The following is a 25802-nucleotide window of genomic DNA, read 5'->3' as shown; positions in this document are numbered from 1 at the left end:
CATATAGAAAAAAAAAATGATGATAATAATATACATTGTGTATTGCACTAAAAGATTGGAATTGGTAGGGTTGTTGTTGTTGTGGGACATATGGACCAGCAGTTACCAACATTACTCGGCTGTTTTCAACATCTCACACAAGAGTTTGACACGAAAATTTATTCGTGCATAACCGATTTGGCATCAGTTCAAAATATAAACAAAAAAAATATAATATTAAAAAATATTGGGGATGAGTTTCTTGATATTCTTTCATGCACTTGTCCCTGAACACTATCCTACCACTGTTTTTCTATGTTTGAAAAATATTTTATTATGTATTCAGTTTGTTCTTTTCTTTTTTTTTATTATTTTTTTTTTTTTTAACGATTGAAAGTTTTAATGATATTTGCACATAGTTTGTTTATGCGTCACTGACATTTTTAGGTGACCGTGATGTATATTTTATTATATTTAAGACATGGGCCAAAAATATATAACAAATATTTATAATATTGTTTTAAATTGAATATATGTTATTTAGTTTTTTTCTTAATAATACTGGGAGTGCATGAATGAGCTAAGCTCAAAAATAATTAATGATATAATTTGAGAAAAATTGCCTGAGGGTTTATCCCATAAGAACACTTTACCTTGTGAAATTTTAATTAACAAGCATGGGTTATATATTTTATATATAAAATTATAAATTACATTTTTATATTTTCAATTTACCGAGAGTTAGTGCGATTAGTAATGCATTAGATTAATATATTTAATAACAGTTGGGAGCTTTTTTTTTATTTCATAATTAATGAGTAAATATATGAAAATGAAAAAGTAATTTATATAAATTATGTTTATTATTATAATTATTTTTATTTTTATTACAAGTATATTTTTTGACGTTTAAGTCAAAAGGGTTTTAATCTCTTTACACTGAGACAACTGGGTCGTAGCATTTAAAAGCTTGACATCATGAGGGTCGAGTGCTTTCGACACATTTGTGACGTTAATTCATTGGTGTCGACAAATGTCATTTACTTAATTGTTAATATATGAATCATTATTAAACGAGGAATAATACGAGAAAGAAAATATTATATATATTTTCATTAATAATAAATTTAAAACTTGGAGGCGGAAATATTTGAGAGTTAATTATTTTTGCGACATTTTTGTATGATTATATTTAAAGCTCGATTGGCCAAATTAAAATGTAAATTATATTTTTATTTTGCATTTTAATTATAATGTTATTTAAATTTATTCGTGAAATAATTTATATTTATTTGAATTGTTTTTAAAATACTCGAAATATATTTTTTATGCTTTTTTTTATTTTAATATATTTACAGTTGTATGAATGACAATTTAGTTGATTTTAAAGCTGACCTATTTTATTTGTAAAGTGTTTTTATTAAAAGTAATTATTATTTATTTGTTTTTGTTGTTTTTTTTTTTTTGCAGAGTGACAACGGGCTAGTGGACACAGACCCAAGCCGACTTGGAACCATGACAGCCATCAACTCGGTAAGTCAACATTTACATCATTAAATTATTACTAAACATTAAGAAAATATTGTTTTAAACTTTCCATGTGCTTTTTATTATCAATCCAAAATTTTTATTAACGCTTCGAATAAATTCAATCGTTATATATTTGAATAATTTTTAATTTCTTTTTACATAAAATAAAAAACTTTAAAGCTCACTTCTTCACTCTTTCAATAAATTTATTTTTATATTTTCAAACTTTTATTATTTTATTTCTCAAATCCCAAGTTACAGACACGAGAATTTCAACACCTGGCGTAGACAAAAAAAAAAAAAATCTCGAGTGCATTTTCATATATTTTTACAGCAAAAAAAAAAAAAAAACAAATTTCTACGCTATAAAAGTATAAAGACCTGTAAAAATATAAAAAAATCTTTGCACATGTGACCCAATCTAAAAATAAAATTTTCATAAAAAACCTATACATCATTTCCTTATTAATATAGGTGAAAAAATAAAAAAGAGTATATAAATTTTTTTTTATTTTTTACGTGCTGAGTAATAAATTAATAATGAATTAAAAAAAAAAAAAAAAATAGAAAGAGATAGTCGATGGTAGAGAGACGACGAAAGTCGAGACTAAAAGTGCCAAAGAGAAAAGTCGGTTTAAATAAAGATCGTAAATGTAGGTCAGTCGGTAGTTGCGAATTACGCAATAACACTCGTCGACGCAGCATCGTCTTTCTAACCATCTCGCACACACTTGCATTTAAAATATTTCGATTTTAATTTAATTATCAACATTACATATGTATTAAAAAATAATATTGATTTTAAATTTCAAATATTCTCAACGAGCTTTATTATCTTCCATATATTTCCTCCGGGTAATTGAGCTTTTTTTTTTTTTCTTTTTCTAATTTTTTTTTTTTTTTTATATTTTAAAAGTATATTATTATTTATTTTCTCTGTTGTTTTTTTATTTTTTTTTTTTATTTATTTATTTATTTTTTTTGTGTTACATGGATAATATCATTATACACCAGGATGTAAAAGCTCGTTAAATATTTGAGGCTTGATGCTTGGCAACACTGGCTTTCACAGTGCACAATAATTTTTTTTTTTTTTGCACGCAACAAATTTTACGAGCTTTATACATGTACAGCAGAACCTCACTGCTTGGTGCTTGAAATAAAAAAAATATCGTTATCTAAAACAATAATAAAAAATGATAATAATAATTGGGATATTATAGTCAAAAGAATAATAAAGTAGCATCGTATATAAATTAGTATTTCGTTGAATTGAAGCTCTGAAAGCTTAACTGCTATTTTATTTTTTTTAAGCTAAAAAAACGTGGATATAAAATATTCAAAATTAAATTATATCAATTTGATAATTGACTAGTAGAATGTTAGTGTAGAAAAAAAATACATAGATATTTTTCAAGTGAAAAAGAAGATTGAATAATTATATTTATAAAAAATATAAGATGCATTTGGCAATAAAAGTTTCAAGTATATTTTCGATATAATTAAAATGTCTCAAATAAAAATGTATGGTTTTATTATAATTTACATTTAAAAACATTCTAAATATATTTTTAGAATTTAAATTTTAATTATAACTCGGTTAATTCTACTTGGCCAACTATTATTTCAACTTTAATTTCTAATTTTTCGTTAACATGAAAATCTATTAAAACAAAAAATAAAAAGATACATTTTTTTTCTATCCAAGTCTTTGTTTTGTCTCTAGAATTTCTTGGCTTTGAATCAGACAGTATAATAGTCCAAAGAATAATAAAGAATCATTGTACAATATGCAATCGATTTATTTATTTTAAAAGCTTATAAGAAAAAAGGAAATAAAATTATAAATAAAAAGTTTAAATGTATAAAATATTCAATTGGTTTTAAGATAAATAAATGAGATAAGATGAGCTTTGAGGTGATGAATTGAAATGTTTTGTATTGGCAAAAAGTATCGATAAAATATTTTAATCGAAAGATTTTCGTATTTCTACTGGTAACGGTTTTGTTTTGCAAATGAATTTTCTAAAAGTTTCAAGTATCCAAGGATTAATAGGTGCTTTTATATGCCAGGATAAACTACAAACGACAAAGTCTTTACTACTTAAGTTTGGTGAAGGAATTACTGCCTCATACTAAGCTTTAAGTATTTTTTTTTTAAAACTTTATTTTTCTACATTTTATCGTACATATAAATATATTTTTTTATTTTTTTTTTAACTTATCTTTTATTGTTATTTCCATCACACTCAAGTGATCGTCATTTTTTTCATTTTCAAGTGTTTCTTCTTTCACTACTAATATGAAAAAAAAAAAAGGAAAAAGTTTCATCTTAATAGTTAAATTATTCAAAAGCTCTGTGGAAAATTAATGAACTACTGAATGATTGAAAAAAAAAAAGAAAAAAAAAACATGATAATAATATTTGAAGATGAAAAAGTTGGAGGGTAAATTGACTACTGTCAAATGAAATAAAAAAATTGTACAAATTATAGTCATCGTTGGTTTTATCATCATCATACCTTTTCGCAACTGAAAATTTATTCATTTTTATCATTTTTGTTTCTTTTTTTTTTAACAATTTAATTCTTTCATCATGCATGTTTATTTTTTATTTTTTTTCCTGCTTATACATGTGGTATTTTTCTCATCCACTTGATGTTAAAATACCAATGTCCCGTTTGCCCTTTGTCCTTTTTTTTCTCGAGATATTATTGCCCCAATTTCATCCCCCAAAGTAAGATTAAATTCTCCAATGCTACTTTTCATATGAATTTTTCATGGATCCCTTTTTTTTTTTTTTTATATATTTTCTTTTTATCTGACAACAAAATTATCGATTATGAATTAAATAGTAAATTTTCTAGCTTATTTATACAAGTAAAAGGATATTTTTTATTTTAATTTTTTGATCACAATCAGCAGCAGCATTGCTTGTAAAATTTATATATTCAACTTTTAATATGAAGAATATTTTATATTCTTTGCATAGAGTATTTTTTTTTTTATATTTTCTTGTGTCTTTTGTCATCTTTGCCAAGGCACTTTTTGTCCCCTACATAATTTTTTATTATTTTTATTCGTCAAAGTGGTCTCAGTAGTGTTTCCATCGACAGCGACTAATGGCCTTTTCATTCAGTCTCGTAGAATCGTATTATATTAAACCGATACCAACTCAAAAATCCACCGAAGCATAGTTCTTTCAAATTTTTATTTGTCATTTTTTTACTTTTTTTTTTTTTTCTCCTCTCTCTTTTTTTTTCTTTAGCCTCCATTTGTCTACCAAAGAGAATATAGTTTGGTTCACATAGTAAAAAATAAAAAAAGATAAAAAGAAGGAAAAAAAATTCGTAACGATTCGACGAAGCCATTGGCCACAATACTGCCCACCAGACTCAACGGGAAATCAATCTCGACCGAGTACGCTCTTTTGTTGAATTTTCTTTTTTATTCTTTCAATTTTTTTTTAATAATACTAGTTTGTCCGTATCGTCAATCGTAATTAACCCAAGTTCGTACCATGTGATTCTACCTTAATGAGACTAATTTACCGTTGAAATTAATCATTTGTTTATTTCACAATACATCTGTAATTGATTTTATTTTTAATTATCAAAAACAACAAATAATAATGGAACAATTTTTTTTTGTAAATGTAATATTTATTTATTGATTATGATTTGAGAAACATTGTATCATTGGAATTAAATTTGACTATGTTAATTATTTTTTTTACACGTTTGGAGAATACTTGAGAGTTAAACTGTCATTGAAATTAAAAATAAATAAATAATTAAAATTATTGGAACAAGAGCAAATCTAAATTAATATTTTATTGTTCCGTTTTTTGGAAAGAAAAAAAAATGTACTTTGCGTTTGTGGCATACATTTCTTGGCGTAGAATAACTGAGGAGGTTTTGTCCTCATCTCACTTGTTCTATGCCAGGGGATATTTGCCTCAAACGCTAATCTAAGACCAACTAAGCGATTAAATAGTATTCACTATTTTTTCCAACCTTGATGCAAGAGAATGTGGTTCTAATTCTAAGTTTTCTCACTGATTTGAACTCGAGACCAATAGCACCATGAAGAATATGACTTGCTCACTGAACCATCATCTCATATGATATTCTCAGATGATAAATACTCAATAAATTATTATTCACACATGGCAAATTTTTTAAATGAAACACCAAATCAACAAATAAATTCAGTTCTAGTTCATTAATTTTAATCTTCTTTTTTTCTAACAATTTGAATAAAAACTTTCAATCATCACTGATATATCCCCCAAAATCACAAGACATTTTAATGACACCTTAATAAAATTGTCACTTTATAAAACTACAAAAAAAATTCCCTAACAATAATTATCAATTTAACTTGAGTATTTTGTATCGAAAAATATTCATAGTTATATATTCGTCAGACATGGAAATGCGTGTTCAGAATTTTCCTACAACAATGCAGGATATACGATGGCCCCTATTGTGAGTACGTGTCGACGTGCGACATGCCAGGAAAAAGTCTCTCGTCCACAAATCGATTGCCACCCTCATGATGATGATAATGACGGTGATGACGATGATGGTGATGGTGGTAGTGACGGTTGCTACATTATATAAATTTTCTCATACAACAATATATACATATTTTCACTCAACTGCAATATGCTTTCATTGTCGTCGTCGTTATACCAACTAGACAGATGACAACGACGATGTTGTAATTACAAATGAACGAGTTCCGCTGAAACATTATTTATTCACTTGTATCTATATATTAAAATGCATAGTTATTTTAAACATTCTCATTATTATTCTGTTGTACCTCAAATACAACTCCACAATACCAATAATAATTTATAATTAATTTATAATTAATTATAAATTTAAATTTATTATGAATATTAAAATTTCTTTTCGGCTTTTTTCGATCATTTAAATTGGAAAACAATTTGTGTATTGGTTGGATATTTTTTTTTATATTATAATTGATATTGTTATTTAGATTTCAATTGTGTCTGTTTTATATTATAGGATTAAATTTTTTTTTTTATTTTTTTAAAGCTGTGAATATATGTATGCGTTTACGTATATACCAATTTTATACTACAATATTTCATAACGTTTTTCCCATTTTCATGCGTACTCCTAGGCATTTGCATTTGAATTTTGCATACTTTATGATTTTCCACAGCAATGGCTTGGCCTCTTGTGTGTCATGGGGATTTTTATATATATAAAAAACGTCGCTTTCCATTTTTCGACGGTTTCCAAATTTAAATTCAAATTTTAACCCGACAGATATATAACTCTCAACGACGAATCCGCTTCAGAGTTATACGACAGATTTTTTTTTTTTTTTTATTTTGATAATATTTTTATGTTTTTGTTACGTTAAAATTGTTATTATTTTATTTTATTTTTTTATATTTGCATGTGACGTGTGTGGTCTTTGAAGTCCAATAAAAATAATTAAAATTTCTAATAAAATTATTTTTTGAATTTTTATTCATTTTTTATTTCAATGGTTTTTTTTTTTATTTTCTAGACAGTTGGCACAAATTACTTTTGATTAATAAAAAAAAGAATTCCTAGAGCTTGAATTTTTTATTCAGTTTGTGTGTAATTCCGTCGATTCGGCAGCTGTCTCACGCATCAAACTGAAAAGAACGCTTCGATTCGTTTATTCGTTCAGCCTGGCGCTCAGTTATTATTTGATTCTCCGTTTCACTGACTCTCGCAAAAGCAAAATACAATTAAAAATAATAAAAATAAAAAATATATAAAAGAATAAAACAGTATTTAAAATTAAAAAAAAATTGAATAATAAATAAAAAAGTATCGGTGCGAAAATATTCAATACGATTACCATTGTTTTCATGCACAATAACCAAAAATAAATTTGAAATAAAAAAAAATTGAAACTATCCAAATTTCTTCATTCAAATAAATTCAAATAAAATACTACAAATAGTTTTGACAATGAAAATATATGAAAAATGTTTAGGCTATATTTTGGGTGATTATATATTTTTTTTTTTATTTTTCTTTTGACTATGGAGAGTAGAAAATATCAAATATTGCCAAATGATTCTGTATGTATTTTGGCGACTATAAATGTAGCAAAACAAAATTGCTAGTGCTGGAATAAGCCTGCTGTATTTATTTAGTATTTTGTAATATATGTCTGACCCATGTTTGAAGTGTAAATTTGATCAGTATGATGGCGAATATCGACCAGCATCAAAACTGGACCGACTGTATATCTATATATTTATTTATAAAATTTTAAAGTTGAAATTTCAGCCAACGATAATTAATCATCGAGTCGTGTTTGTTGGAAGATTATTAAGTTACGTTGGCGAACGAACCACACTGACCTTTTCCTACCCTCAGGGAAAACCCCTCAAATCAACACCACGTTATATGAATATACTCGTTACAATTCAATAATATAATTTTATACATATATTCCATCATTAACAGCATCTATTTTAAAAATTTATTAAAAATATTTCATCATCATTATATGTCAAGAATATATTTATTTTTATAATAACAAACAATTAAATATGCAAATATTCCTGTTAGTATATCCAGAGAGATATTTAACGATCAAAATATCCTGAGTAAATATTTGCATTTAAAAAAATATATAAACAATAATTAATTAATTACAAATTTATACAAGAGATAATATTGTTTTCTTATTAATATAAAATGATAAATAAAAATATATTTTATGTAATTTGAAATGTTAATATTATCAAAATTGAATTAGTTGTCGTTGTGACATTAGAATTATATTTGCCTATGCTAAATTTTTTCGGGGAAATACTTGCTTTTGAAATTAAAAATAAATAAATTATTGAAATTATTAAAACAATAATAAATGTAAATTAATATTAGTTTTATTGTTTCGTTTTTGGAAAGAAAAAAAAAAAATGTATTCTGCGTTTTGGGCATATATTTCTTGGTGTAGAACAATTGAGGAGGTTTTGTCCCCATCTCACTCGTTCTATGCCAGGAGATATTTGTCTCAAATGCCAGGCACCTCTTATCGACCACAACGGGGTTAGTCTTTAATTTAAAAAATTACCGAAAAATTACATTACATGTTCGGTTCCTGAATCTTACTGAAACTCTAAATCAAGTACGGGTTTTGAACTGACAACCTGGAGCACCGTAGGCAAGTGGCTTGCTTACTTGACCATTAACCAAGCTGATACATTCATTTAGTAAATACTAAGCCAATAGATTATTATTCATATCCCTAAAAGATAATTTTAATTTAAAAAATTTGTTTATATTTTCTTTAACCAATATTATACAGCTCATAACTATTTTTTTTTTTTATCGAAATATTTTTAAATTATTTTTTTTATCAAATTATAACACAACTTTAAGCAATTCCATCAATTTATTTATTTTTTTTTTTGAATGTCAACTTTATTATAAAACGTTCTTTCAAATTATACATTTATTAAATTCATATTTTATTATAATATTTATTTTATCATGTTAATAACCAAGCCATACTCAATTGATACTATAAAATGCTGATGTTACTTTGTAAACTCAGTACTAGTCGTATTTCAATTGGTGGATTATTGAATTTTCCGTCATTTCCAGATGATATACAAAATATAAAAACTTTACTTTACGATGGTTTCAGTTTTTGCCTGGGTGGGTATTTCAAGGGCTCATGCAATTCTGAATACACAAGGTGAATCAAAGGCTCCCTTTTTATAAAAAAAAAAGAAAACTTTTACGCTGATTTTCTCTTAATTGCAAATATCAAATTTATATTTACAAAATTGTCATTTTAAATGGAATATTTTGTGAATTGAAACACACAATAATAACTTTATAAAATAATTTATTGTAAAGCTTTATTTCAGCTCAATCATAATGATACAAATAATTTTTCATAAATTTTATTTCAAATAATTCAATACAACAGACATTTTCAATGATAAATTTATTATTGTATTCTTTTTTATTCTCTTTTACTAATCAATAATGTTTTTTTTTTAAATTCCCAAAGTCAAAACTAAGTTTATGAATTTTTTAACATATTCACAAAGATATTCTTTAGCACAAGTTAAATCATTTTATACATTCGTACGTGAATGATATAAACCCTTAAAATTCAAATCACGTAAAAGTAATTTATTTTGAGTCGGTCCATGTATGTGCTCATTCACTGCACCAAGTTTCCCTTGAGTTTAATTTTTTTTTTATTTTATTTTTTTTCTCTCAACGGTGTGATATGCATCCATGCCAACTTGTCTTTGCCTAAAAAATTTTTATAATTTACTTTTAGATGTCAAATTCTTCAACGTTAGTACTTTAATTTTTTTAATTTTATTTTTCAGTAGTTGTAGTGGTTTACCGCCGCTGGCTTTCAAACTTTGAACTTATAGCTTATCAGAAAGTCACGGGGTGTTTTTCTTCTTCTTCTTTTTATTTTTTTTTTTTTACTATTTCAACTCCCTTTTCATTTATTTATAGCCCAACTTGAATGGGATAATATCCCTCAGAGTCATTATTTCATTTTTTTAAATATTTTCTTACTAAACTTGAATTTTAAAATAAAAAAAATCATAAAACTAAATCCATATTTTTCATCAAAGTTATATACTCTTGTTTGTTTATGTTTTTTTTAGTTTAAAAAAAATTTTTTATGAAATTGAATATAAATGTACTTCACGTGTGATATGATAAACTTTATTTTACAGTGATAATATTTCATTTTTTAAATTTTTGTCTATATGCATGGTACTTGGAGGCAAAAAAAGTAAAAAAATAAAAAAATAACTTCTCCAACGGATTACGTGAACTCTGGCTTTTTGTAATGGAATTCGCTACCTGAATATGAAAAGCACACTTTTTTTTTTTGAGCTTTTCAAATGAGAATTTTTAAATGAATAAAAATATGTAGTTTTTTTTTTTTTTTTCAATTATTTAGGCTTTTTGATTTGTTAATAAACAAAAGAGGAAAATGAAAAATTGAAAAAGTGTATTTTATTTTATAAATTGGTAAAAATATTTTAAAAAATTTAGACGACTTTATTTTGGGTATTTGATATTTGCAATAGAGTGTATTTTCGATGTGTATTTTATTTTAACTCTTATGGGCACAGATTTATTAAAACAAGAATAAATGTAAATTAATATTAGTTTTATTGTTTTGTTTTTTGGAAAGAAAAAAAAAGATACCCAGCATTTAAGGCATACATTTCTTGGCATAGAACAACTGAGGAGGTTTTGTCCTCATCTCACTCGTTCTATGCCAGGAGATATTTGCCTCAAATTCCAGGCACCACTATCGGCTAACATTCTTACAAATAGTCGGAGACAAAGATTTTGAGCCGACCAACAAGAAGCAACTAACTGTCCAGAACCCTCAAGATTCGTCTCCTGTTAACAGTTTACTGGTCAGGGTCTATTTTTCCAATTTTTATTTCGGGTCTTGAATTATTCATACCCTAAAAACTTTAATTTAAAACTTGTTTATAATTTTTTTAACCAATTATATACAGCTCAAAATTATTTTTTTTGCTTATCGAAATATTTTTGAATTATTTTTTATTATCAAATTTTAACACAACTTCAAGCAATTCTATTAAAAATATGTTTTTTCACTTTTTTTCAACTATTTAGGCTTTTTAATTTGTTAATAAACAAAAGGAGGAAAAAAATTGAAAAAAAAGTGTATTTATTTTATAAATTGGTAGAATAATTTTAAAAAATTTAGACAATTTTATTTTGGGTTTTTTGATATTTGCAATAAAGTGTATTTTCAATGTGTATTTTATTTTAACTCATCTGGGCACGTAAGAAAAGCTTTTGTTTTAACAAAACCAACACATACTAACCCACCAGTAAACTCCATGCTTTTTGTCAAATCGCGCGAAAAGATAAAGTCTACAGTGCCGTTGGAATAACAACGAGAAAAACAGTATACGAGCTTCCATTTCTCCTCGAAAATATATTTTATTTTTTTTCTTATTTTATATATTTTATTTTGTTTTACCACCTTCGTCGTATGGTGTGAAAAATAGAATACAAAAAAATTTTTTTCAAGAGTCTCTTGAGATTGTGCTTTTTCCGCATAAAATGTATTTTTTTTTTTTTATCGCAAAAATTATACAGTTCATCTCTTGTAAAGAATATTTTTAACGTTGTAAAAAAAAAAATATGTTTTTTATTATTACTATTTTCCTACAACCCATTAATTTTTTATGTTATTTTTTTCCTTTTTTTTTTTTTCACATTTTATGTCCTGTTTTCTTATTTAAATTTTTATTTTTTATATATTTTTTTTTGTTACACAACTATTACGACATTGTTACTTTTTTGTATTTATAAATTTTTTATATTTTTTTCTTTGTTTTATTTAACGTTGCTGGAAAAAATTGCCTGGCTATATTTTTTTTTTTGTTTATTTATTTTTTTTAATTAATCCATTCCATTTATTTTCATTTTTTTTTTTTTTCATGAAATATAGACCGCAGAATTCGGTTAATGGAGTGTCGCATATATATTTTTTTTTCTTTATTTTTTATCATTTGTGAGAATGCAAAAAACGATTAATTAGTGAGATTAAAAAAAAAGCTATTAATATTTTATTTTAGCAGAGATATTGATGTTTTTTTTTTGCATTATTTCAGAGTCATATTTTTATTTCAAAGTATGTACTTGTCAGATACACACCTTTGAGAGAAAAAAAAAAATTCTTCGAATAAAAATAATAAAATTTAAATGTCACCTTTCGACATATCAAGCATGTTTCGTCTGAAAAATTTGAAATATATTTTTCCTTTCATGCAAGTCTATGACATCCGAGGCATATGAAAAAAAAATATCTTGAAAAGTATTCTTCAATGTGTCTTTTCACTTTGTTACATGTATTTCACTGTGAAGAAATGTGACAAGAAAAAATAATAAAAATACAGAAAATGTAAAAAATAAAAATATATATATTTTAAAAATAAAATTAGTATTTCCGGAGAGAAATTTAACGATCATATATTCTGAGTAAATATTAGCGTTAAAAAAATTTCGACAAATCCATCTGAAAGAAATTAAATAAATATTCTATGAAAATAAAAAACCTATCGAAGAATATTTATTGGAAAATTTGTTTATTATTTTTTTGTTATTTATTTATTAATTTTAGTTTAAAAAATATTTTAAAATTATTTATTACTATTAAATTTTAATAAACATAAATTCAAGAAAATTTATTTAATTCTTTTTCTTTATAAAAAATAAAAAATATACTTATAAAAACCAAAAGATTCCTTGAAAAAAGTTCATTAAATAATTAAATAAATTCATCAAACAAGTTTTGCACATAATTCTCTCTAATCAGATTAAAATATTTATACCCATTCTTCAATTTTGTTTGTGAGTTTTGCTCTATAAATTTTCTTGTAAATTTATATACTTTATTCATTAAAATTTAAAAATATCTTGTAACAACTATTATTGCACAAAATAATTAATCTTTTTGAAAAGCTCTCTGCATAAGTGCTGTCCTCTTTTGACAAAGCATCTAATTTTTTATTTTTACAATTTATCAAAAAGAAAAATCTACGTAATGTTTTCAGAGTATCATGATTGAATCTTGTGGTTTAATTGTCTTGGACATGAATTTCCCTTCCAGATGGTGAATTAAAAAAAAAAAATATTCTCTAGTGTTTATCAGTATGAAAAATATTTTTTTAATTAAAATTTATTATTTTAAAAATATTATAATAGTAGTAAGATATAAACAAAATGATTTAATAATAATTTTAAATTATTTTTTTCCTTGCTAGTGAATATTTTCATTGTGAAGAATTTTTTATCTAAATTTTTTGTATATTTTTTTTGCAAAATATTAAGAAATAAATATTTAATCATAGCACTAATCAAAATAAGAATAATAAAATTGATAAATTTTAATTTTAATCTGTCATTTGAAGTAGGAAAAAATTTAAAAAAATTAAAAGAGAATTTTTTTCTTTCTAGAAACTTTTTCTTTTTGTATCCTTGAACCTTTATTTTACTTCTTACATTAACAATACGACAACTTTAGTAATTTTTTTTACCTTCAAGTTGAATTAATTTACCTTAGTTTTTTATTTTAATTTTGTCAACAACTGACATTATACAGCCAAGGACTATTATAACAATTTTACTTTGATAAGAAAATCTCAAAGTTAAGCAGCATGCACACACTCAATAAAATTATATATTATTTTCTCTATTTGTAAATTTTAATTACGCACATGTAAAAGACAAATTTAAAGTTTACAAGTAACTAGTTGCCTTGGGCTTGCTAAAAACATCTTTACCTACTTTCTTTTAATACAAAAAAACCTTGATTTTCTTAAATATTTCGGCACATTTAATTTAATATTAATCAAACAAACAAACTTAATAATTCAAAATAATATTTTTAACAATTCATTAATTTTCATTGTTGATATTATTTATTTTTTTTTTGTCGTATATAATACTGTCATCTTGATATTTTAATTGTTGTCAAAATAACTTTAATGTTAATTCATCAAGAAAATATATCTCTCAATAAATTCACTTGACAATCTAATTATTTATAAAATTTGACAACTTGCCAATTATTATTTACACAATACAAAATTTTCCACCAATTTTTTTTCTATTCAGTTCATCTTAAAAAGCACAATTTTCTTTTTATTTCAAATATCTCTTCAATATTTTTTGTTTCATATTTTTTCATCAATTCAAATACTCAAAATCTCAAATTCTTTTTTACCTTTTTTTTTTTACCTTCGATTTTCCGGATTTTATATTTTGCCTTGAGCATTTTTTTTTTCTACCTATCTCGATTACCATTTATACCGATTTTTGATACATTTTCCACAATATTTGTTTCGTTTTTTAGTGTATAATAATAACTTTACATATCTTCAAATTTTTTTTTCATTTTTTATTATCTGTATTTTTATTTTCTTTTTTTTTTTTTTGTTTTTATTATTCATTCGAGCATAAAACACACTATACATTGTGTACCATGTGTTCCATTGTTTTTATTTTTATTTTTTTATAGATGTATATACAATCAGAGAGCTCTGTGTTCTAAATTCAAACACAGCCTTAAAATTCATACGAGAATACACGACCCTACGCAACCTGCCACAATGAAATGTGCCATTTTTAATTTTTTTTTTTATTTTCTTTACCTTATTTTCCATTCATTGTTCTTTTTAATTTTTTTTTTTTTTTAATTATTACTATTATTTTCTTTTGTTTGTTTATTATTTTTTTTTTGTCTTTTTTTTATTCGATGGTATTCTTGCAGAGGCGTGTCACACAAAGCTCGTTGTTCACACGGTACACTAGGTATAAATTGAAAAGAAAATAAAAAAAAAAATAGATAAGGGTAGATTACACCCTGCGCAATCTTTGCTGTTTTCTCCAAACAGCCCAGGTATCCTCGAAGAATTTTTTGTAACCATTCTTTAAATTTTTTTTTAACTCAAGTTATTTGTCGCACTAGTGATTTTGTTGCCTCGGATTTTCACAATTTAAAAACATGTCCATAAACTAAACATTTAATTTTTCCTTTTTTTTATTGTTATATTTTTGATGACAGTTTTACTATAATGCAATTTGAAATAAATTTTTTTGTGAAAAGCGTGGAATCAGCCAGAAAAAAAAGAGAAAAATTGATGTCTAAATTATAAATAAATGCTGTAAAACAATGGGGTATAAAAAGTGAAAGTAACACGTGATAATTTAAGCGATAAAAATGTAGTTGAGTTTGAACGAGATTCATACAGTAACCAAGTGTGTATAGAGCAAAAAAAAAAATAGAAAAAAAATAGCAATGAAGCGTGGATCACTGTATAGAATAGCCCGTCAAATGCAGAGTAAAAAAAATAAAAGAAAAATAATAAAAAGAGGGTAAACTATTTGATATATATTTGGCACATGGCCAAAAACGATCTCACTGTATATTATAACGTTTGGCACTAAAAGTTAATTCGCGTAATGGTCTGTGTATATTTAAAATTATTTATATTTTGTCAATAGTGATATGCTCTTGCCGAATATGATAAATTCAATAATCACACAATTCATTTCCAAAACATTTAACATTTTTTTTATCCTATCATATTTTATACATTATTTTCTTTATTGAAAAAAAAAAAAAACATTTTCTTTTTTATTGAATTTTGTTTATTTATTTTATCCATGAAATAATAGAGAAATGTTTTTTTTTTTTTCGAAGGAAATTATCGCTGGTATTTTGCCAAATATTGAAAAATTTAAACTAAATTTTAGTCAATTTATTACTCGATTATAAATTCAAAATTATATGATTTACATTTGGATTATTTTCTTTGTTTCAACAAAAAAAGGATTATAATTCACGATTTATTAAATTAATAATTTGTTTTTTATCTTCATGTCAATATTTTTATTTTTTTAAAAAGAAAAACTTGATTTTATTCGTCTTTCAAAGTATTTTTTTTTTTTCATCTTTTTCATTGCAATTTTATTATTATTTTATTTCGTCTCTTTGAATGTGCTTTTTTTTCTTTTTCGCTGTCCAAGTTTGTGAGCTTGCAAGCTCACTCTTTTCTCTTTGAATTTATTATTATTATTATTTCAAAATTTTTATTTGATAATCAAATATCAAAATAAATACATATATACGTTTTCATATTTTTCGTATCGCTGATATATAAATGAAGATCCTCAGACAAGACAGGAGTTTGTCTCCCTTGAGTACTGGCATTAGTCACTCTTCGCATCATTCACCCTGAGGACATATACACCTGGGAATATTTAACTCGGTTGGTAAATTACTGACGTCTCAGTCCCAGCGTCATTCCCGCATGATGAACAATATATACATATATCTATAAAACCCATTCAACAAAACCTCATGAATACAAGGGGAAATGACTTGATAAGAAAAACCCAAATCACTTTTATCTCCGAAAAATCATCATTACAAGAAATTCTAATAAAAATATCTCTTCGGAGTTAAATAAACATGAGAAAATCAAAATTAAAAACAAAATCTTAAATCACATTTAAATATTCATATAGTTTTCTCGTTTAAACATTTTTTTTTTCATTTATTTATTTTTTTTTTTTTACGTTCTTACGACACCCGAGAATTGTCTTTGGATTATTTACTTAAAACATGCAACCTCGCACAATGTTTATTCAGGAGTTTCACGTACCAAAGATATTCCCAACGCTGAGATTACGTGACACTGTGGTTAGCGCCATAGGCAGTTGGTAAAACTGAAGCAAAAAAAAAAAAAAATTTACCAACCGTTTATGGTACAAAACGTCAGGCACACTACAGACTCAAATTCGCATTATTTCAAGTTAATTATTTTACTATTTTTATTCGTTTTTTTCTTACACGTAAACCGGAAGTTAAAAAAAAATATAACGCAAAAATTATGAAGCCCGATAAAATGTTATTTTTAATTATTTATAAAAACTATATATTAAATTAATATAAATTCTTTTTCATTTCTTGTATTTATCAAGCTCATTATCCAAGCGAAAAAAAGCTCATTTATTTCTTCATTAAAAATGAATAATTATTTTTTAAATATCAAAAAACATTAGGCGATAATTTTAACTGAAAAAAAATAAATATGTACTTGTGTGAATTAATTAAAAATAAATAATCCGATTGGATATAAAATTTAAATTATATCGCATTAAATGAACATTAAATATTTTTTTTATTTGTTAATATCATTAATTTTTTTTTTTTATAAAAAACGCCACAAACATAACACTTGTGCCAAACATCGTTAGTATTTTTTATGTTGCTCAAAAAAAAAAAAATTATACAATTGTATTGGTAATACTTATTCAGCATGCCAGAGACCACACCACACTAGCCACAAATTTCCAGTCATTTCATCCCTTTTTAGTTGAATGTATGGGTAAAAGCATCTACCCCTAGTAAAACCCGCAGATCCGTTTGGAGCTTAAACCGCCTAGTGGAAAGTACGGGTGCACAGTAACTTGTTCAGAGTGGAATTACGATAGACGATGGGGGTGAAAAGTAGATATAGACTAAAAAGAGAAAGGAAGAATGAAATTCGAAAAAAAAAAGAGGTAAAGGGATGAGACATATACATATATGCTGGTAATGGAAAGCTTGGTTTTGTAAAATCTAGAATCAGAGAGATGGGCGAGTAAAATATATGTAGATAATTTTGTGTTTGAGGGTGTTGGAAAATGAGAAGAGGAAACATACAGTGCTTAAGCAGCTTTTGTCGTACAAACTTATACCAAGCATCAACATCCACTATATAATTCCAATTTTAATAATATTATTTGTCACTTTTCGTATATTAAACTATCATCAAAATTTTGGTAACTTTAATCTTTTCACATTATAATTTTGACCTTAACTCTCTTCCTTTTTTTTTTTTTTGTTAAACCCACTGAATGTCATTTGCTAAATTTTGCCTGGATAGGAACTTTTCATTCGTTGAAAATTCAACTTTTGGATAATAAAATGTAAGCTAATTCTATCCGCGTCACACTATCACCATGCACGTCATACTGAAATGCCTATTTTATTTTTCTATCGTAGTTTATTTAGAGCACTGAGTTAAAATTAATAATAATTAAAAAATAAATTTTTTTTTATATTTATTTTTCAAGGATTAAAAGCTTATATTAAAGTTGATGAATATAATTATAATTTAATGTTAAACGTGCTTAATACTGAAGGCGAAGAATTAGAAAAAAAAATATAAGAAAAATATATAAAAATTAACAAGAGCTTGTGTGTAAAGAGCTATTTATTTTTCAAGATATTTTTTGTGATAAAATATTGTAAAAGAGAACCCTTGTGTGTGATGATGTGGTTGTGGTATTTTTGGGTGTATGTGTAATAAATTTTTGGCCCAGTTTGCCAAGTAACGAGACAATGTTTTATTTTGTGGTGATGAAAATTTACAAAATTAAATTAATTACTCATGATGCTTGTTTAAAATATGTTAGAAAATAGCTTCTAATAAAAGCAGAAGTGATGCTCAAATATTTTACTTTGGTATAATTGAAATTGAGTCAACAGTTTTTGTGTACAGTATAAAATATCTTATGAAATTTAAAACTGAATTCTAATTAATAATAAAATCAAAATTAAATGATTCACACTTGGATTATATTTTTCATGTATCAACAACAAGAAAAATAAAAAAATAAAAAAATTGACGACATATTGAATTCCGAGAGTGAGCTTTCAACCTGAGCTTTGTGCTTTTCCTTAAAACAATATTTTCCACTCTGCTTCACCACGATGAAAGACCACTCTAAAAAAAAAAAAAAGTAAAAATTCGTCCGAACCGCAACACAATGTCTCTCCCATTTTTTTTTTACATCATCCCTCTTCGATCTTCTAAAAAACATGATATATACTTCAAAAGAAAATTGGTATACTATATTAAGCAACCCACCAAAAGCCATAGTAATATACAATAAATTATAAAACCATTCTTTTTTTTTTTTTAAATTCATATAAAGTACATAAGTCCCACGAAAATGATATTATAAAATGAATAGTGTTTTGATAAAAAGTAGTTATGACGCAGCGACCGAGTGTACTGTATAGTCAGGGTGGATAATCCGGATTTTTCCGGGCCTCTGTTATCTATAAGTATATATTTATAGATGAATAAAACACCATGATAAATCGTCAATGTATATGTGCACATATAAAGTATAAAATAAAAAATCTACTGATCGAAAAAAAGCAAAGAAAAAAGCGAAAACAATTCGTGTGAATTTTTCAAAATTTTTACAGCTGTTAAAATTCAATTTTTTTTTTTTTTTCTTATCATCATGTTCTTTGAGAAGAATAGTAGAAAAAAAAAAAAAATAAAATATATATAAACTCATTGACTAATTCTACATTCCATTATCATATTTTTTTTTTTCTGTCTGACTAAAACTGCACTTTTCTACTGAATACACGCAGACATCGTTTTTATTATCATAATGTCTCTCAAAGTTTCTTCTTCAATTCAACTTTTTATATTTCATGGTTTCTTTACTATTCCATTTCATACCGCTGATTTTTTTTTTTTTTTTACATCATATTTTTCATTTATTTTCATTTTCTTTGTTTATTTTAATTTTAATTTTTTTTTTCTTTGGTTTTATTTATAGCCGAAAAAAAAAATAACAGTTGTCAGTGGTTGTATGTGAGGCATAAATAAAAATGAAAGGAAAATACATTGAGCATGTTTTTTTATTTTTTAAAATGAATATATCAAAATTGAAAAAGAATTTTAAATCGCTCGGAGATTATGTATACTTTTCTTATACATATATTACATTTTCGTGTCTTGCCAGTGATGGATGATCCTTGAAACCATGAAATTTTATAATAAAAATACATATCAGTATTTTATTTTCTGTATTTTTTAAATCTCTTCTATTTTCTATATCAATATTATTTTTATTTTATGTATCCTATTTGTATTTAAATGTTTTACTAATCAATAATTGAAAACTAAATATTAATTATAATTTACAAGTATTCATTTATTATTAATATATTTATTTATTGTATTATTCAAGCAAAATATATCAATGATTATATATTATTATAATATATTCAAATATATTATTCAATATATATATTTCAATGAAAATTATAACATTGTATATTATTCGAATAAAATATATATTCAATGTTTTATAATATTATATTCATAAAACTATTACAACAAAAGTAGACTCGTTTTATGCTCGATAGACTTTGCAACTGTAAATTAAAGCCTGCTTATAATTTTAGTTCTAAAATAAAAAAAAGAATAAAGTATTAACAAAAATTAAATTGAAAAAAAAAAAATGTAAAAATCTTACAAAGAAGACTTACTCTTGTGCGTGGTTGGAATATTTAACAGCAGTAGGAATGGTAGCATTTTGGCGTGCAAGCATTTATTATTCAATTATCCGTCGACAGTGTGGGCGTTGACATTTATGTGTAGAATGAAGGTGAATATATCTCACTTTTCTCTTTTCATAATATAACTTTAATATATATATATTTATTTTATGTCGTCAAAATTTTACACATATATAGACTGCATACGAAGCGCTCGTTAAATACACATCCTTCATGGAATATACAATACTTGTCTTGCATGTGTATGAGCATCATTGTCGTCGTGAATAATTTATCAAAGTAACGACACTTGAAAAAAATTTTTTTTTTTTTAAAGTAACAATAATCATTTTAATGCTGTTGTATTTTTAAAAAAAATTTTTTTATTCATAAAAAAATTGAAGCAATATTTTTGCTGATATTAAAAAATTATTGGAGCTTTTTTTAGTTGACGAGCTTTTTTTCCCTTGAATTTAGATGGACCTTCAAAACATGGGGTAATTTTAAAACTAAAAATATCTTTTTTTTAATTAATTAATTTTTCACAAGTTAAAATAGTTTTTATTTGATTTTTTTGATAAATAAATTTTAATTGAAACTTTGGGATATTTAATTTCACTTGGAACATGTCGATTAGTGTTTTTATTTATTTATTTTATTTTTTAATTCAAAAAAATTTCAACATTTAAAATTTATTGTTACAAATGTAGTTAGTTTTTAGAGTAAAACTGTTTGAAAAAAAAAAAAAAAATCAGGAAATGAGTAAGACAAAAAAAAAATAATGTGAAAAAAACAAAAAAATAAATAAAAAAATAAAGTAATGTTTAGTTGAAAAGGTAAAATGGGTGGTTTTGTATATATAGGATCACACACAAACATACAACAACAAAGTAGAATCGTAAATTTAGAAGAATCCGGGCATTAGGTTGGATTCAGACTCCGGCGACCGGAAACGACTGTGGTAAGAACAAATTGCGCTTCTTACCCGGTAATATTTTTACGTGAATTGGGAAAGATTTTAGGGTGGTGTGTGTGTGTATATACAAGGGGTGAGAATTAATTTAACGATGTCATGAGTTTACCAATGAGACGCCATGTAGTGTCAGCCAACAGTTACAAGTCACTTGTAACACTTTTAATTCTAACCAATAAAAAAAGCTTCCTTTTTTATTTGTTCATAAATATTTTACTCGTTTTTTTAACATATTATTTCAAAAAATTGTCTCGAAATTTATTGATAATATTTTTTTTCTAAATAAAATAATTGTTTAAAAAAATTTAATATATTTTTCAAGAAAATTTACTTTTTTTTACGTATTTTAATATTTTTTTAAATTAAATTTGACAAATATTTCAGCTATGTATTGAAAATATCATTGTAATTTTTTTAAAAATTATTTACACTTGTTTAATAGACAAATGTATGAAAAAAAACGTGAAAATTATATTAAAGAAATAAGCATTAATGTAAAAAACCAGTTTACATAAAAAAAAGCTTAATTTTGTTGGAGATTTTTTATTATTTTTCATATGTAACATGTATATCATCTCCTAGCGAGCAACTGAATTCAAACATTCTGAACTCGGGCTGTTGAACAAAAACAAAAAAACAAAAAAAAGAATGAAAAACATGAAAAATAAATTTATCCTTGTCGTATGAGCTTTTAGAAATTTTTCAGAATAGTCGTTTGAATTTATTACAACTGTTTGTTTTCTTAAAATGCAACTAGACTACATCACGTTACTTATCATATAAAAAATATAAAAAAAAAATATAACAATAATAGCATAAACTTAATTTATGTTTAGAATATAAACTTTAAATAAAAATATAAAAATATATATACATCCTTGTACATCACGTAATAAAGAATAGACACGTTTTGGTAAAAAAAAAACACAAAAAAATACGTAAACAACACTTGAAAAATAAAGCTGCTTTTTTTAAGAATATTTGTTCACATGTACAATATTTATTTGTTACTTATACAAGTCTCTATTAACTGAATCAAATATTAGCAAATAAGAAAAAAAAATTTAAGCAAAGAAAAATGATTATTTATTAATTTGTTTAATTAATTTTAATTTTTCAATTATTAAAATTTAAAAAATAAAAAAAGCTCTATTTATTTTGATTCATCTTCAAAATATTTTAAAATTTTGTTTTTTTAATTTTCCATTTGATGAATTTCATGTGAAAATAAAAACTCTAGTGATTAAATTTCAGGCTTTTTTGTTTTTCAAATTTTTAAATGGAAAAAACAAAAAGTAAATTTGAGTATGTCAACGAGGCTTATACTCACAACCACGAATTTTTGTTTGAATATATATTAATGCAAATACATATGTGTGTATATTTATAATATAAATGCATATCGTATCGTTGGATCAAATTTAAAATTACTGTTGAAATAAAATTTTATTGAAAACACACAATGTACATAGATGCATCTAGAAAAGTCTCTCTGTGTGTTTATGCATTTGTCTGTGTATTTCATGTTCAAAGAGCCATTACGAAAATGACCGTATTTCCCTATCTATTTGTCATCCTTCCATTTAATATTTCACTTTATACAACAACTCATTCTCTTTTTTTTTTTTTATATATTTTTATTTTTAAACAATATAAAGCCTCAGTATATTTACTGTACAATACAATCCACATGAAAATACTAAATTTTACGAATCAATTAATGTAAATAATTGCACTCAAACTGTAAAATACTGTGAAACAATATTTATTGTTTAAACAAAACCTTCATTTTAGTTGAATTTTCTATTTTAAAAATTGCTTGTATTATTTTTTTATTTTTTTATTCAAAATAATTGAATGAAATTAAATTTTTCATTTAATTTTTATAACCTGAGTATTAACAATTAAATTTTAATGAATTATTAATAAATTTCACATTTAAAAAATATAAAAGTTGAAATTTTTAATAGAAATTTTCTGTTTAATTAATTAGTGGTTTATATAATTTTTTATTTTTAATTACAGGGTCCAGTTGGTGAAGTGGGTGGAGTAAGACTACCTTTACAATCGCTGCATGGATACGGTTCTGTGTTCATGTATTCAGCATCAACTAGTCCTGGTGGTGGTGGTCAAAATGGTCAGGGTAATGGTGGTAATGGTGAAGTGACACTACGTCTTCGTGAACCTGAAGATATACCAGAAGAAGTATTGGCACGTCTTGAGGACACAGCTACCCTCTCAATATCACTTCAAGGAGATGCCGTATTGAGACTCAGTTCAGCAAGTGCTGGTAAGAAAAACAAAAAAAATACATCAACTATTTTAAATAATCTTATCTTTATTTTATTTTTTATATTTTCTTTTTCACTTATCAACTATTGACATTTTTCATCATCCCCATCCATTCTGACTTATACCCTTGTTTTTTCTATATTTTTTTTTTTTTGTTAAACTCACGCCTGGTTTAATCGTCTGGCACAACACCCAAAAACTTAAACAGAATATTCAGATGTTTTGTCATTGACTTTCTAGATGTATACGAGAAAAGTATAGATAGAAAGAAAAACAATATGAGAGAGAGAGAGTAAAACATTTGGGATAAACCCAAGTCCAAGACTTGATGTTTGTATATTCTCACGAATCGAAATGTCTGCTTTAAATATATGTATATATATTTAGTAAATGTGTTAGTGAATAACATGTCTTGTTGAGGGGGTGATAGAATATAGTATACAAGGGTTATATTCAAGAGTAGAGATAGTAGATGAGTAAAGAAGAGAAAAGTAAATTTGGAAAGGGGTAAAACCAGGACCAACCGAGCGAATCCTTCCGGGCGATTTGTCAATCCCAGTGAAACTGCTTGTCTAGTGGCTTTGCATGACGTAGCAGAACGATAATAAATCCGGGATTTTCATAAGTTTGGCGCTTGAAAATGCTTTGGTGTTCCTTGGACCGCCTGTGGCTGTCGTGAACTCGAGGATATTATGGCGTACAAATGCCTTCTTCATGGATAATATAAATTTATATTTTTTTTTTATTCCTCCCATTCCCAACGCCTTTCTTTTTTTATTCTCGCTATTTTCTGGAATTTTTTTTTTAATGGTAGTTTACTATTATCGCTAGTGTTTTCGTGTTTTTGGCTTGTGACTGGTTTTTTCCATCCATTAACAACAACAACAGCATCATCAACAACAACAACAACAACAACAAATTCATTATGGTTAGATAAACCAAAATAATCGGGAGCATATATTATTTAGTGTCTATATTTTTATCCACATGTTGAACAACATGATCAATAAAAAATTTAATTAATCTCTTTCGAAATTATTTAGAACATAAATTATTTTAATTATTATTTTTTCATTTGGTTTTTTTTTTATTTATTAATTAATAAAGAGAAAAACTAATATATTGATTTTTCTTTTTAATTAAAAAAAATTTAATAATCTGTGATTTAAATTTATTCATGTAAATTTTTTTTCGAGTATAATATTTTTAATAATAAATTCATGTATTGATTGATGGAATATTTTAATTGGTCAATGATATTTAATATATTTCGAAGTTTAATAATTTTTTTTTTTTTAATTCCGTTAATAATGAATATTGCATCGTTTTGATGAACTTTATAAATGAAATATTTAACTTGATTTATGTATATTTTTTATAATTATTATAACGCTAGGTTCATTCAATATGTAAATGTAAATTCCTCTTTTGTATTTTATTTATTATTTTGAAAATATGTATGATCATTATCGAAGCTCGTTATCGAAATATTTCAATCAAAAGCAAAATTTTGTTGGAGTTTTAATCCTCGGGCGGTTTTGTTAATATTTACAAAAATCTACAATATTTATGTTCGAAATGAATTCAGCGAGTTGATGAACAAAATAAAACTAAAATAAATAAAAAAAAAAAAAATGTAAAACATAATTAACATTAGCTCTTCCAGTTATTTATCAGTGTTGTATATTTTTTTTTTAAATAATTTCCGGGTTAAAATAAAGTTGAATTTCGCATTGTTAAATTTCTCATGAAAACAAAAAATCCTCAAATGGCATGGTAAATCTTTTTAAGAATAGCAATTACCGTAATACCACCTCAAGAAGTCAAAGAAAGGAAAAAAATAAAATTATAATTTAGAAGAATAAAAGCAAAAAAAAATGGCTATTTTGTTTGTGATAAATTTTGTTAAGAGTGTTTTTGGACTTTTTGAGAATTTCACCCTGCTATAGACACAGTTAACCAAAAAGAAAATGACCGAAAATAATAAATTGAGAAGAAAGTAAAATTTAGCTGGGGGAAAAACGAATTTTCATGTTGATAGGGGAGAGATTGAAAAAATATATAGAGTCAACTTATGTGCACACGCTGTGTATATGCCAAA

The 25802-nt window shown here is 24.9% G+C and overlaps 2 protein-coding genes across 2 annotated transcripts in view; one reads left to right on the top strand and one right to left on the bottom strand.

Moving 5' to 3' along the window:
* The window catches only part of LOC122861035 (E3 ubiquitin-protein ligase MIB1), a 313722-nt gene that overhangs the window by 122782 nt on the left and 165138 nt on the right, over positions 1-25802 (bottom strand). The window lies entirely within an intron of this gene.
* LOC122861039 lies at positions 1454-25547 on the top strand. Its single transcript, XM_044165193.1, has 2 exons — positions 1454-1512; positions 23435-25547. Exons 1-2 carry the CDS (start codon positions 1495-1497, stop codon positions 23789-23791), a joined length of 375 nt encoding a protein of 124 aa, XP_044021128.1. The 5' UTR covers positions 1454-1494; the 3' UTR covers positions 23792-25547.

This window comes from Aphidius gifuensis, linkage group LG1, assembly GCF_014905175.1.
Source record: "Aphidius gifuensis isolate YNYX2018 linkage group LG1, ASM1490517v1, whole genome shotgun sequence".
Lineage (NCBI taxonomy): Eukaryota > Metazoa > Arthropoda > Insecta > Hymenoptera > Braconidae > Aphidius > Aphidius gifuensis.
The sequence above is the reverse complement of the archived record's forward strand: the minus strand, read 5'-3'. Positions and strand labels throughout refer to the sequence as shown.